Source organism: Malaclemys terrapin, chromosome 5 (genome assembly GCF_027887155.1).
Source record: "Malaclemys terrapin pileata isolate rMalTer1 chromosome 5, rMalTer1.hap1, whole genome shotgun sequence".
NCBI lineage: Eukaryota > Metazoa > Chordata > Testudines > Emydidae > Malaclemys > Malaclemys terrapin.
This window is the reverse complement of record NC_071509.1, coordinates 76,668,827-76,684,607: the sequence shown is the minus strand read 5'-3', so window position 1 is coordinate 76,684,607 and position 15,781 is coordinate 76,668,827. Positions and strand designations below refer to the sequence as shown.

Here is a 15,781-nt window from a genome sequence, read left to right as displayed (position 1 = left end):
GTAAGCAGATGTCATACAAATACAGAAGCTATAGTATCTTCATGAGATAAGTTACTGCTGTGATGACAGAATAAAATAAATGGTGTCCTGACATAATGTTGCCAAAGTAATCTACCACAATGCAGTTGCCAAGCTAACCTATCAGGATGCTCTTCTGACATATCTGAGGAATTTTATAGTAGTACTCATAGATGCTGGAACTAAGGGTGCTGGGGATGGTTCTGCACTCCTGGCTTGAAGTGGTTTCCATCACCCATAGGAGTTTACGATTCAATGGCTCTCAGCACCCCCACTATAAAAATTGTTCAAGCACCCCTGGTAATACTTAGCAGTCATGTGTCTCTCCCCAGCAGTAGGTTTTGGGTGCCAAGGGCAGACAGGTAAATCATTGTGGGGCAGAGGGCGAGACTGGGGAAAAACCTGGTTGGTGGCTCCTACCCTGTGCTGGGCTCAGTTGCTCATTGTGGCTGGGCGGGGGAGGACAGGACTTACTCTTCCCCTGAAGGGCATCTGGGACCAGGTCAGACCCACCCCCAGCTTTCTTTCCCAGCTGTAGGAAGCTCTGCAAGCTCCCCTCCCTCCACCCCTTCCTGCACCCATCACTCCTCAGCTGCAGGGTAAAGGATCTCTGTACAGGGAGATGCTCCCCCATCTGCCCAACCCCCATGCATCCAGACCCCCTCAGACCCAGACCGTCCTACCAAGTCTTATCCCCCCTCACACTCAGAACCCCCCCCCCGATGAGCCCCACTCCCCCTGCACCTGGACCACCCTGATGAGCCGCCCCAACCAGCTGAACCTGGATCCCCATTCCAATGAGCCCCATTCCCCCAGCATGTTGATCTCCCCTACTCAGCCCCCTCCTAGACCATCCTCCCAAGCTCGCTATCCCTCCACCCAACCCCATTGCTGAGCCCCAACCATCTTCATCTGGATTCTCCTGCAGAGTCCAATTAATGTTTCACCCAGAAACCCCCATCTAGATCCCCCTGCACCTGGATCCTCCACTGATCCACCTGCAGCCAGATTGCCCCACACAGAACCCTCTCAACCCACAGCTGGATCCCCCCACACTGAGCCCCTCCATACTTGTATCCTGATTTGCTGAGCCTGTCTGCCCACACCTGGTGCACCTGACATGGAGGGGCAGGGCCCTGGGGTGTCTGGGGACAGGCCCGGTCCTTGCGCTGTCAGGGTTGGGTGCAACCTCACTGCTGAGTCTGTGTTCCAGGGGGAGAGAGAAGCTGCACAGTGATCTCCCATCTCTGTGAGGCAGTAGCCTCTGCTCCCCACTGCCATACTAGAGCCTCCGCATTTATTTGATAAACACAATTTTAAAATATTGTGCACAGAATTTTTATTTGTTTGGTGCAGAATGCCTTCAGGAGTAAAGCACTGAGAACTGCTGACTTCCTAGGTCTGTGTGCTAGTGTTAAGGACACACATACTTTCTATCATTATTATTGTATTGTCAACTGCTGCTCCTTTTGGGGGATCAGTCAAGGGGTACTAGTTTCCCACAACGTCCTTCGTAAAACTTGGTTTCGTTGTGAGATTTTTCTCGGAAAACTGCTGCTCGCGGGGTGGGAGCTGGCCCACACCCGCGCACGTGGCTGTAGCTTGCTTTTTCCTCCAGTCGTGTTTGGGGTAGCCCGCGGCTAGCAGTCAGCGGGGCGGGCCTACCACCCGCTGGGGAGACACGCACCCGGCACGGTCAGGAGCGCAAGCCGCAGCCTGGACCGGGACATGGCGCCAGGCCAGTGACGGAATCACCGAGCGCAGGCGGAACGAGACGCTCGAGAGCGCGGCACTGAGCCGGGCTCTTTTCGCTACGGACCAGACATCCGGTTCCGGTTTTTGCAGCGGTGCCCGCCGCACCGCACGAGTCGCCGTTGCCTGCCTGTGCTGCTCGCTTGGTGGACGCGTGGGACTCGCCATGGTGAGTGCGGGGGAAGGGGGGGTGTTGCCTGTTGCGCCGCCTGTTCGAGACACGAGCACCCGCCCCGGAGGACACCACGGTCCGTGGCGCTCGTCGCCGCGAGACACGGAGCGAGGGGCCGGGCCGGGCCAGGGGGCTGGTCCCTGCGGGGAAGCAGCAGGTGCGGAGCCACGTGTACAAACATCGAAGCCCAACACGTCCGCGCTCGCCGCAGGAACCCCGGTGCCTCGCCGCGTGTCCGGGGAGCGAGCGAGGAACCTACCCGGGGGCCCCTCTGCCTATTCTTAAAACCGACTGGAGACAGGGAGGAGCCGTGGGGCTGCTTTGGCAGGGCCACTGCCCGGCTGCAGGCAGGTTACATGGGAACGGGGGCGTTGGAGTGTCTGGAAAGGTCGTTCGTTGTCTCTGTGTTTCAGGGTCTTCCACCTCGTGCCTACGACAATCTACTTTTCCGTATAGTTATTCTGTGCTTTTAAATCATTCAAGCATGATAACTCCGCAAAGAATTAACTAAGGGATCCTGCCGCTCCCCTGCGGCCAGATAGTCCTTCGTTACTTGCTATTCGCTCCACCTGCCTTACCCGGCACACCCACTCTTAACCTTGCCTACTGAAATTTGCAAACATATATACAAAGACCAAAAATAACAAGTAACCAGGAGATCATAACATTCATATTATTTTCAATTGAGTCTCTTCCAGTGTATTAAAATACCAAAATATAGAATTGTGTTGGTCAATATGAAGACTATAGATGAGATTTTCAAAGTCAGATGGGGGAGTTGGACATATAATCCCTATTGGTTTCTAATAGAAGTTAAATATCCGAATTGCTTAGATAGATTTGGGAGTCTATTGCTACACAATATAATTAAAAGTACAAATTTGCAAAGTCCGTGTTTAATATATGAAGCTGTGCAATCCACACATTTCGTAACAGATAATTCATTCCAGCTGTATTCATAAAAAATACTCTTTTACCTCAACATACCACAGTATAAGAGAACTAATAAATTTGTAGCATAACTTGGTATACCCTGGGACTATATTCTTTTCAAAATCGTTACTCCTTTAATAATAATTAAAAATATATATGCAACAGTATTTCTATTACAGAAAAAGGAGTAAAGTTTAGGTGTAAGTCTTACTTTCTAGTCTGCTGATTTTTTTTTTTTTCCTACATGCCTAATGTAAGCAGTCCAAATGGTTTAAGTCATAGAATCATAGGATTGGAAGGGACCTCGAGAGGCCATCTAGTCCAGTCTCCTGCACTCATGGCAGGACCAAGCATTATCTAGACCAGTGGTTCCCAAACTTATTCCGCCGCTTGTGCAGGGAAAGCCCTTGGCGGGCCGGGCCGGTTTGTGTACCTGCCCCGTCCGCAGGTTCGGCCAATTGCGGCTCCCAGTGGTCGCGGTTCGCTGCTCCAGGCCAATGGGAGCTGCTGGAAGAGGCACGGGCCGAGGGACGTACTGGCCGCCGCTTCCAGCAGCTCCCATTGGCCTGGAGCAGCGAACCACGGCCACTGGGAGCCGCAATTGGCCGAACCTGCGGACACGGCAGGTACACAAACCGGCCCGGACCGCCAGGGGCTTCCCTGCACAAGCTGCGGAACAAGTTTGGGAACCACTGATCTAGACAATTCCTGACAGGTGTTTGTCTAACCTGCTCTTAAAAATATCCAATGATGGAGATTCCAAGCCTCCCTAGACACTTTATTCCAGTGCTTAACCACCCTGATGGGAAGTTTTTCCTAATGTTCAAACTAAACCTCCCTTGTTGCAATTTAAGCCCATTGCTTCTTGTCCTGTCCTCAGAGGTTAAGAACAAATTTTTTTTCTTCCTTCTCCTTGTAACAGCCTTTTACATACACCTCTACCCCAATATAACGCTGTCCTCGGGAGCCAAAAAATCTTACCGCGTTATAGGTGAAACCGTGTTCTATCGAACTTGCTTTGATCCGCCGGAGTGCGCAGCTCCCCCCCCCGGAGCACTGCTTTACCACGTTATATTCAAATTCATATTATATTGGGTCACGCTATATCGGGGTAGAGGTGTACTTGAAAACACTTATCATCTCCCCTCTCAATCATCTGTTTTCCAGACTAAACAAACCCATTTTTTTTTCAATCTTCCCTCATAGGTCACGTTTTCTAGACCTTTAATCATTTTTGTCATTCTTCTCTGGACACTCTCCAATTTTTCCACATCTTTCCTAAAATGTGGCACCCCGAACTGAACACAGTACTCCAGTTGAGTCCTAATCAGTGGGGAGTAGAGCGGAAGAATTACTTCTTGTCTTGCTTACAACACTCCTGTTAATACATCCCAGAATGATGTTCGCTTTTTTTGCAACAGTGTTACACTGTTGACTCATGTTTAGCTTGTGGTCCACTGTGACCTCCAGATCCCTTTTCATAGTACTCCTTCCTAGGCAGTCATTTCCCATTTTGTGTGTGTGCAACTGATTGTTCCTTAAATGGAGTACTTTGCATTTGTCCTTATTGAATTTCATCCTATTGACTTCAGACCATTTCTCCAGTTTGTCCAGATTATTTTAAATTTTAATCCTATCCTCCAGAGCACTTGCCCTCCTAGCTTGTAAGTGTACTCTCTATGCCATTATCTAAATAACTGATGAAGATATTGAACAGAACTGGACCCTGGACTGATCCCTGCGGGACCCCACTCATTACACCCTTACAGCATGACTGTGAACCACTGATAACTACACTCTGGGAATGGGTTTCTAACCAGTTTTGCACCCACCTTATAGTAGCTCCATCTAGGTTGCATTTCCCTAGTTTTGTTTATGAGAAGGTCATGCGAGACAGTATCAAAAGCTTTACTAAAGTCAAGATAATAATCTACTTTGTTTATATGCTTATGGGGAATTCCTCTAAAATAGGTGTTCTAGCTTTCAAGGCCAGATATTCAAAATAGCCTCAACGCCTGCCCCCAAAATTGTACCTTCAGTTTGGCATGTGCAAATTTAGCAGGTGTATTTGATTTTCCTACTGTAAGTGTAGGGACTAGGAAAACTAGTGTAATAAAATTCTACGTTGTCATATTTAATGGTGTCCACTGACACACATTCCAATTTGCAGACTTTGCTTTCTCCACTTAAAAAACATTAGTACTTTTTAATTCTAGCTGTGAATAAAATCTTTTGTTGTACCACAGAGTGTACTTTAAAAACTCTTCCAGACATTCATTGCAGGTTCTTTAACCAGGCCATTTTTTAAGCTGTTCTATCATCAGAAAAGGCAATTTGAAACTTGTTGCAGAAGTTGGAATAGGATCAGTGCTCTGTTAAATGCTCAGGTAGTTAATCGGTTCTTTCCTTTTCTATGTCAAGTCAACAGGACAGAAAATCATTCTGTTCTAGAGACTATAAACAAACAAAAGTTAAATGAACATAACAAACTTGATTGCAGCCAAAGGTCTTCCCTATATGTAGAAGACACATACCACCAAACCGAGAGAATGAAAAACTAACAGGTAGTAGTAAATATAATGTTAACTGGTTCTGAATCAATCATTTCAAGCACTATCTACAGGGAGTTGTCTGGATAAATTAGTTGTCAAGATAACTATATATAAAAGTGTTTGAAAGTTTTAAATTTGTACTCTCTGTGGTGTTGATCAATGTACAGCAACTGAAATGTATCTGTCTTTTTGGACTCTTTTGGCTCAAGTTTTGAGCAAGTAGTTGGCTCGTATGTGTGTTGCTGTTTCACAGTTATATTTCAGTGTGTTTCTGAACTGGATGGGCAAATGAGTATGATTGTTAGCAATGACTTGACTAGAGCAATTATCTATGTTTTTCTAGACTTCCCACCACTATTCTGTCTAGAAACTCCAATCCTAAACTGAAAAACTACTGTTCCAGTCTTGTGGGTAGGAGGCTGTGTCAAATTATATCACATTTTTGTGATGTGGACTAGAATAAGGCTATCAAACTGCAATTATATTTCAAAGCCAGAAAATCTTTGTGTTCAACCAGATTTTGATAATAGATATGAAAATGAGTTCAGCACCATGGGTTCTGGTCAACTCTTGGTTTTAAACATTTAATTTCTCCTATGTTTTATCCTCTTGGCCCTTATCCAGCACAGTGACTTAGGACAGAAGCATGCAAGTGTGTAGTTGATCACCAGATGCTACTGTCACTTGTGTGGTAGCAGAGGGTGTTGAAGCCCTCAACTAGATTTGTTTCCTTTGGAATGCATATAAAACAGTTCATTAGTACAGATTCTGCCCGGTCCACATTGTGATGCCCCCAACAACGGAAACTACAGAGCTTCCTATTTGTTTGTTTTTCTGTAATGTTACAAAACAATGTTCATGTTATGGTGTGTTTTTAAGTGCTCTGTATATACATAACTAAATAGAATACAATATTACTTGCTCTTTGGCCAGAAGGAGTAAGTTATTTTGGCACAGTGGTGTGCGTAAGATTCAAGAGGAAAATTCCTTGCTGCTTATGGCATGATATTTTCTTTTTTATATACCTGCCTTGTTCATGTTGCTGTTGCTTCCAGTTTGGCATGGAATTGGGCTGAAGTCACATGAGCAACAATAGTTGGCTATTAATACCTTCTTTAAATTAGTGAAGCTTCAGGGTGTCTTCTCAAGAAGTGCTAGAGGAAGCAGTCTATGCAAATTTAAATCATCACATTAATAAACTTGTGAACACTAGTGCAGGATCACTACTTTATGACCAAGCTTACTCTTGTTTGTTTTCTTCCCTATGTATTCCTCAATGTCGCACTCCTTAGTAGTCTTTCCATTAATTTTGGGGCAACCTTCAAACTTCATAACAAATAAATAAATAAATAAAAATGATGGGAACTACTGGGAAAAAAACAAGCCACAACTGAAACCTGAGTCTGGTTTGTATTAGGTAGATGTTTACCGCTGTATTCCTATCTGTATCTTCTTGAGAAGTTTCTTGTTTCAGATTCAGAACTGAGAAATGGAGTGGTGTGGGGATGAGGCTTGCGATGCATTCCTTTTTAAAAAGAGCCCCTTCCTGTAACCTGAATGTTTGCTTAAGATGTTTTTCTTTAGAACATATACAAATGCACTTGAATCACTGACATTGCAGAAAGCTATAACTTTATCTCTATTTGTAAAAGTCCTTTAGTGCAGAAATGACCATTGGATTTCTTTCAGAGTAGCAGCCGTGTTAGTCTGTATCCGCAAAAAGAACAGGAGTACTTGATGTTGCCCACGAAAGCTTATGCTCAAATACATTTTAGTCTCTAAGGTGCCACAAGTACTCCTGTTTTCATTGGATTTCTGTTGCTCCACGAAGATGGAGCATTGTATTTTGGGACATGTAGTCTCTGTGGGTGGCAGAGTCTGGTTCTTTCTGTGCAGATTAGATGGGTTCCTGACAAGGGTTTAAATGGAGCCGTCAGTTGGGAAAAGTTTAAATAAGAGTATATTGGAAATTGCATCCTTGTTAGGAGAGGTAATTTAAAGTTTCCTCACCACTGAGCTCTTTAAGAAGGAAGGTATTTTCTGTTAATAGAAGAGTAGCAGCCTGTAACAAATTTTATATCTTTTTTTTTAGTTTAGAGTTGGTGTGTGTTATAACTGCATGCTTTGCTTCAGCCTTCAGAGTTTGTATGTCTGATTTTCATATTGCATGTGCTACGTTGGAATCTGAACTCAGGAGTCTGCATATTATTATTCTTAGTAACACAAGGAGTGACATGAATATAACTTACACTAGTCCACCTAAACCCACTGTATGAATTTTGGACCTTCTGAGGTGTTAATGCATGCTCTTTCTTGAGTGAATCTCTTTGATAAGGTGCTGCTGGCTTCCCTTTGAGCAGTCTTTTACTCTGGTTGCAGTAGCTTATGAGACACTTTGTGAAGAGAACTGAAGTGTCTCATTTTATTCCTTGTTATGTTTCATTTCAGCCAAAAGTACCAAAGGGCAGAGGAGGAGGGCAAGAGAAAAAAGTCATCCATCCTTACAGCAGAAAGGCTGCTCAGCTTACGAGAGAAGCACACAAACAGGAAAAAAAGGAAAAGTGAGTTAATTTGTACAGATGTTATCCAGTGTGGGGAAAAGGGAGAATAATTCTGGGTTTTTAAAAGTATTATTTTGAGTCTGAATTTCAGGAAAGCAGGGAACACGAAATTTGGAACCTTTTTTAGTAAGTGGGTAAAACTAGGAGTAATTAATAATATGCATTGAAAACAAAGATAATTAGGCTGAATATCAGGTATTATTTCCTAATAGTGAGACTGTTTGTAGAATAACATTTTTTGGAAACTGATAGAAGCTTCAGCACAAGAATAATGTAAAATTAAATTAGACAACCTGATTTATTAGGAAGTCAAGGTACCGAATTATAGGAATGTAGGATTGGAGGGGACCTGAAGAGGTCATCTAGTCAATGCCCTTGCACAGAGACAGGATTAAGTAATCAGGATTAAGTAAAATGTAAGATCATTGCATAAAACTTGAACCTAATGCTAAATTCTACCAGATGATTTTCAGAATTTTTACTTACACTATCAATCTATTTACCAAAGTACTTTTTAAAACTATTCTGATTAACACGTGACTGGTAATTGACCTTTTCACCTGGTTTGAATCTACTGCAAGTTGACATTGACAATAAGTTTGGTTTGAATTCTGTTTCTTTGGTACAAGTGTCCAGATGACAGAAAACCCCAAGATAGCTGGCATATTTTGTAGCCTTACCAAAGGAGGGAAAGACTGAATGAGAATAGAGCCTGAATAACTCATCTCTAGAGGTGGTCCCTGCATCTTTTTTCCTGCTTTTTTATGGGATCTGCCTGCCTTCTCCCAACCCCCCTTCTGTGGGGCTAGCAAAGACCACTGTGTTGAGAGGGCTAGAGTTTACCTAGTGCCAGCAGGGTAGAACATTTGGTGAAGAGTTCTGATTGTGTCTACTGCTGGAGCTCCTTTATGTCATGGTAATCTGATCTTCAGGCAGGACAGCCTCTCTCTTCTGGGAACAAATCTTCTCCTCAAACTGGGAACTCTTTTTTAGGGCTGCTTAGTGCTTTAAAGGTCTGCTTGTTGGCATTTTAAATGTCAGTATATATAATTAGAACTGCTTTGGGAGATTCTCTGCTATTGCATGTTTCATCTATTAAATGCATGGTTAGAGATGACCAGGACAATCAGGGTGGATAAAAATCAATGACTTTAAAAAAAAAAAAAAATACAAAAAAATCCGATTTTATTTATTTAAATTGGATTTTTTTTGATAAAATGCTTTTTGAGGAAAAAACCTACCTAAAGATATCTTTGAGCTATAATGTATCTTAATTAAAACTATCTCATAATGGGATAAGGATTATTAATGCTATAGTATAAGATAATATATTCATGTAATGTTTAAGAAAAGTTTTGTAAATGAGTTCCAATAGTTCATGGATTAGGGACCCAGTTTTATGGGATTCCAGAGGCTTCTGTATAGATTATTTAGGTTAATCTTTCTATCTACCCAATGGGACTCAGTGCTAACTAAGTCTAGAAGATACCAGCAGAGAAGCTTAGTTTTGCAGTTCTCAAACTGTTGATTTGTATCTCCAGAGATAACATGCTTGTTAACAGCAAAAATGTTTTTAAATAAATAAATATATAGAGGTGAGAAATAGGACCTCAACCCTATTGTCCCTCTGCAAATTTCTGTACACAGAGTCAATCCCTTACCTCTCTCTAAAAGTGCAAAGTTTCAAAAAGTTCAATGAATAGAAGATTGTTGGGGGCGGAATAGATCTGGACAAGGAGAAGAAGTCTGGGGATAAATGTGAGAAGGGAGGGACAGGCAGTAGAAACAAAAGTGAAACTGTTTGAGCAGCATATTCCAGAAGTCTTGAGGTCTTTCAGAGTGTAGCCTTCATTGATTTGAGATCTACCATACCATTCTCTCACTAGAAGGGAAAACATATAATGGCAACAGGCCGTAAAAGAGATCCAGTTTGGGTCTCCTCTATCACTGAGTTGTGAAAAATATTTATTAAGGCTATAACAACCAACAATAATTTACTTTTATGTAGAGATCTATGATTAAATCGAGTCTTCCTGACTAGTGATTTACATCATGATTTAAATCAAATCTACCCTGAGGACAGTTAATCTGGCTTTTCACAAACTACTATATTTAAATGTTATTAGGGTTATGGGACAATAGTAATCAACCAGGAAACTTAAACTTCAATGTAAAAAAAAAAGTGGATTCACCACTGCAGTGCCTCCTGGCAGCTCTCTCCCAGTCTGGTGCCCCAACAGCCACACTGCTCCTGCAGTTGTCCACCTCTTCCCATGACTCCGCCCTTCAGGCAGGTCACAATTTAACTCCACCTCTTCCAGGGTATTAGAGTTCAAAAGACAAAGGAATATTACAAACTCAAAACCAGGTTAATCTGAGAAGCCTTTGACAGGACCATACCCCACCCTGCCCAGGATTTGTCTTGATGCAACCAGTCCTTTTAATTAGTCTTTCTGGGCTGGTTGTCCCATCTGCTTGGAGGTTCATCCATGCAGGAAGTTCTCTGAGGCTACATCTACACTACCGGGGGGAGTCGATTTAAGATACGCAAATTCAGCTACGTGAATAGTGTAGCTGAATTCGACGTATTGCAGCCGACTTACCCCGTTGTGAGGACGGCGGCAAAATCGACTTCTGTGGCTTTTTGTCAGCGGCGCTTACTACCACCTCCGCTGGTGGAGTCAGAGCGCCGATTCGGGGATCGATTGTGGGACACGATAAATCGATCCCCGAGAGGTCAGTTTCTACCCGCCTATTCAGGCGGGTAGTATAGACCTAGCCTGACTCTTGCTTGAAACCAGGCTTCCCTTACCAAGAGGAGTAGAGCTCCGCTCTCTTTCCTTGTCAACCCCAAACTGAACTGGGCCACCTCCTTTTAATTCCCCTCTCCTCTCCTGACATCAGGTATAGTGGTGCAGGGCCAATTGGGACTACAGACCCTTATCAATCCCTTCCTTGCCAGTGTGGGGCCTGATGGTAATAACTAGAGTAACAATAACCAGAGTAAGACTACACACCACACTTGGGTTTAATTTGGTTGTGTTTCCAGAGTATTTGCCTTAAGTGTTACTGAAACCACACTTCTTGTGGAACCATGTGCAGAGGTAAGGTTTTATGGCTGAGTTAAGGATATTTGTGGAATTCTGATATGAATTTCCTCACTTTCCAATATTTGCGTTTAAGAATTACGGTGTTCTAACCATGATTTGAATTAATGGGTATATGTGTAGGTTAGGTGTTTTTTAAACTAATTAGGAACAAGACATTTGAAATACATAATTGTAAAATATTTGAAAACTAGTGTTCTATTGTGCACGTTTAAATGAAACTCCCACTTCAGTAAAATACCACTTTTTAAACATAGCTTTTTTGCGGTTTATTTAACTCTCTCTCCTGAATTTGTGCTGCTGTCTTCTACCTGTGCTTCTGTTGTCTGCTTCTTCCTTTCTTGTTCATGGCGGTCAGCTCTCCTCAGCCTAGTACTTCTTGTTTTTCCCCCTGTAGCAGTGAGTGCCATAACCCTGCATACAGTATGGACTAGTCTACATTAGAAGCGCTACCTCGGCACAGCTGCAGTGCGTCTGATGAGGACATGCTTTGCCATTGGGAGAGAGCTCTCCTGTCAGTATAACCACTGAACCTGCATGAGAGGCGGTAGCTATATCAGTGGGAGAAGCTCTCCCACTGACACCGCACTATCCACACTGGCACTTAGGTCGGTGTAACTTACATTGCTCCGGGTGCTCTGAGTGACAGAAGTTATGCTGTTATAAGTGGTAGTGTGTAAAAGCTCTATGTGTAGAAAGAACAGATGTGAAATGAGAAGTGGCTGAAATCCTAGAGACTGGAGCACATGGATCTTCATAGCTGTCTTAGCATTTTTAAATAGATAAAATATATGTTCCACACTTTTGAAAATTTGTCAAGTATCTTTTTCTAGGGCTTAATTAGTGTTTATGTAAAACCAAATGCCCAATTAATAATACCGGTTTGGAAATGGAAATCTTCAAATAGAGGTGCTGGTGCAGTGTATGCAGATGCAATTAAAATCCTACTTGTCTCTTATCCTTCCAACCAAGGATTTTATTGTGCTTTGCAAACATCAATTAAGTATGCAGTGGAGAAAGTGACAAATATTAGAAAAATAAAAATGCTGTTGAATGACAGTGAGTGAACTGTAAGTAATGGACAAGACTGCCACTGTCATCAGTATCCGATTGAGACTGCATTATGATCTTCGACCTACTTTTCCCAGTCTAAGGCTTGCCTCCAGAGGAAAATTATCCTGGTTTAAATTAAGGTGTGAATTTAAACTGATTATACCAGTATAATCTGGTATAGACACTCTGATTTGGTATGAGTGCTCCTTCTTTCCGTTTTGCTGATGTTGCTTGGAAACAGGTTTAAACTAAACCAAGAGAAGACACTTTTATACTGGGAATAGATGGGGAGTATAGTATATTACCAGTAAACCTTGATCCTGTCAACAAAGCCTTAGGCAGCTGTTAAAGGTTGCATGTGCATATCTGTGCTGCACCTGATAGGAAACACTGCCAAGTATGTCAGAATGCAGGAGGCAACCCAGCTTTTGTAAACCAGTAATTTATCTGCCTGACACCTTTTAATATTGCAATAATGAGAGGTCATTGTAGCCCTCCAAGCACAGGAACACCTTCTATAGCTAGCAGAGGAAGATGTAGTAATAGAGTGACCTAACTAGACTGTAACATAATTCAACAAACCAGACAACAGTACTTGCCGAGGCTTGTTCCCAAGGCAACAAACATTGGTAAGTATTATCTGGCTGATGTGCAGAAGTGACTACAGTGCATAAAATGTCTTAGAGAAGTTTATGAAATGCTTCTGTCTCCTGATACTAGTGAGTGCTGATTCTCCCGAACTGCATAAAGTGTCTTCTTTGATCCTCTCTGTATTCTAGTGCAGGCAGAATGCCTTTGAATCTCAATTCTGTATTGATGGACCCTTTTATTGTGAGTGAGTCCTCCAGGCAGTGAGACATGGAACCAGAATAATGCTAGAAGTCTGGTTCTCAACCTCTACAGAGGACTGTACCCTTTTCAGGAATCTGATTTGTCTTGCGTACCCCAACTTTCTCCTCCCTTAAAAACTACTAGCTTACAAAATCAGACATAAAAGTACAAAAGTATCACAGCACACTATCACTGAAAACTTTCCCATGTTTACTATATAATTATAAAATAAATCGATTGGACTATAAATATTGTACTTGCATTTCAGTATATAGAGCAGTATAAACAAGTCATTGTCTCTTTGAAATTTTAGTTTGTACTGACTTTGCTAGTGTTTTTATGTAGCCTGTTGTAAACTAGGCGAATATCTAGATGAGTTAATATCTAGATGAGTCTCCCTGGAAGACCTCTGAATACCCTCAGGGTATATGAAGAATTTGGTATGACTTTAGGAGCAAAGTTTAGTCTGCAGGGTATGACACTGGGTCCCCTATTGAAGTGGTAACTATATAGGTTGGCTTTATCTTCATGGACATATAGTTCTGTGTCACAAAGAATGTGTGGCTGACATGCTTTGAAAAGGAAGAGGGATTTATTGCTATCTTCATTGTCTCCTGTACTAGAAATAATCATCATTTTGTTCTGCTGTCAGATAGAATTTCATGGTTCAGGTAATTTGTCAGAGAGAGGAACTTCACAGCTGAAGTTTGCAAAATTTAGATAGGCCTGTTGTGAGCGGCATTGACTTTCAGGCAATCTTCGCAACCACATAATACTTGATGCAGTACATTGTTTATGGTGTCTTCAGTAGGGCTGGCCCAAACTTGTGATTTTCAGTTTGGGAGATTTATTTATTTGGGTTAATTCTGCATTGGAACAAAACTGAATTTGTCAAAATTTCTCAGTAAATTTCTTGATTCCCAGCTGCTGTGGAGCTAGGAACCAAGTCCTGGTTCAAGCTGGGGTTCCCTAGGCTTTGAGACTCAGCTCCAAAGTGGGAGACTGGAAGCCCTGGCATGGCGGAGCTGTCCCAGAGCTCCAGCTGGAGCCAGGGCTCTCAGGTCTTTTAGGTTTCCTGCTCTGCAGCAGAAAGCCTGGCATAGCTGGGAGCCTTGGCTCCCTGCTGTGGATGGAGGAGCCTAGACAGTCCCAAGAGTCCCAGTGTCATCTGGGGCTCTTGGGGCTGTCTTGGGACTTGCCTTTGAGTGAGGAGTCAAGCCAGCACTGAGAGTCCCAGCATCTGGATGGGGTTAAGGGGGCTGGGAAGCTGCCTGCAGTAGCATATGTAGTGAGTGCGTAGCAGACCCCAGAGACCTGGCTCTAGCTGAGAGTCTAGGGACTGGGAGGCTGCCTGCCTCAGAGCAGGGAGCCTAACAGACTCTAGTCCAGCCAGGGCGCCAGTGGAAACCTGCCTGTTTCAACAAAACATTTCGGTCTATCAAACTGGCATTTTCTGATGAAACTAAGTTTTGTTGGAAATTTTCCAACAAGCTCTTGCCTTGAGTGGTCTTGTTAGCATAGTGGACACAATGGAAGAATATTAAGATCTACAAGTGCTGTTTGAGTACTCACAGAGTAGAAGATAATTTCATAGATTGTGGTTAATTATAAGATGGGTACTTGCACCCAAGAAAAGGGGGGGGGGGGGGGAGGGGAACAGCTTTAAATACATTGTCAGGATTCCAGCAAGGGCAGTCAGGGCCAAGGGTGAGAGATGCGGCAAACCTGAGGCTGAAGTAGCCACAGAGCTCATAGGTTCAGGCCAGGGTCAATACCAAGGGTCAGAGTCTGAGTCAGGTTTCAGGGTCCAAGTCAGGAGGTGAAGTCCAAATCAAGCCAGGAATTCAAGAGTAGGAACAGTTGTGTCAGCTACAGAAGACCCACACTGTTACCTGGACACTTCCTGGAATGCCCCCTTGGTTTATATAGGGCAGGGTGCCAATTGGGAGTCATGGACTGCTGTCCCTCAAACCCTTGAGGTAGAACATCCCATGGCCTATATCCACAGTGGGTCGTAGAAATTGGAGTGCAAGTAGGTTACAGCTGCTGCTGGGTGGCAGCCTGGAGATGTCAGGCCTGGGTTGTAGAGCCTTGGGGCCTTACATTCACTATTAATTAGCTATGAGTGCACGTGCACAAAATTAGAGAAATTTTAGGTAGCTTTATTCATAAGCAACCTCGAATACTTGTTTCAAGATTTGAGGAAAAGACTAGTTTTATTAAGTAGCTATGTGTGTGTATTACAGACACCTTCCTGACTCCATTCTGTTTTATATAGGTACTCGCTTTGTCAGTTTCCCAGTCCTGTCATGTTTTAATCTTCCATTGACTAGAGGCTAACTTTACACACAATGCAAAAACTACAAAGCAGTTGCCTCATTCTCATTAGGAGCAAAGGGTGATGGAGTCTTTTTAATACAAGGCTGATAGGAAAGTTGGTTTCAGAGAATCTGCCAAATTCTACAATGATCTGACCCACTTCCACGTATGTGCTCTCTCTCACACAGATGTCGGCTTCCTCCTTGCCCCTGGGGTGCTCAATCTCTGCCCCAGCCCCACCCCTTCCCCCAAACTCCCGCCCTGACTCTTTCTGCCCCGTTCCGCTCCTCCCCATCCCCCAGCACCTCCTACATGCCGCGAAACAGCTGATCACAGCGGGCAAGAAGCGCTGGGAGGGAGGGGGAGGAGTTGATCAGTGGAGATGCCGGGGGGCGGGAGGTGCTGCGGTGGGGAAGGAGCTGGCTGCCGGTGGGTGCTAAGCACCCACTAATTTTTTTCCATGGGTGCTCCAGCCCTCGTGAG

At 43.5% G+C, this 15,781-nt stretch overlaps 1 protein-coding gene across 1 annotated transcript in view; it reads left to right on the top strand.

Annotated features, from left to right (window-relative positions):
- The first annotated feature begins 1,809 nt into the window (after positions 1 to 1,809).
- Positions 1,810 to 15,781, top strand: part of TMA16 (translation machinery associated 16 homolog) — a 49,547-nt gene continuing 35,575 nt past the window's right edge. Inside the window, exons 1-2 of the mRNA XM_054029957.1 lie at positions 1,810 to 1,939; positions 7,876 to 7,988. Of these exons, the coding sequence (XP_053885932.1) occupies positions 1,937 to 1,939; positions 7,876 to 7,988 (116 nt within the window). The 5' untranslated portion in view covers positions 1,810 to 1,936. The remainder of the gene's footprint in view (positions 1,940 to 7,875; positions 7,989 to 15,781) is intronic.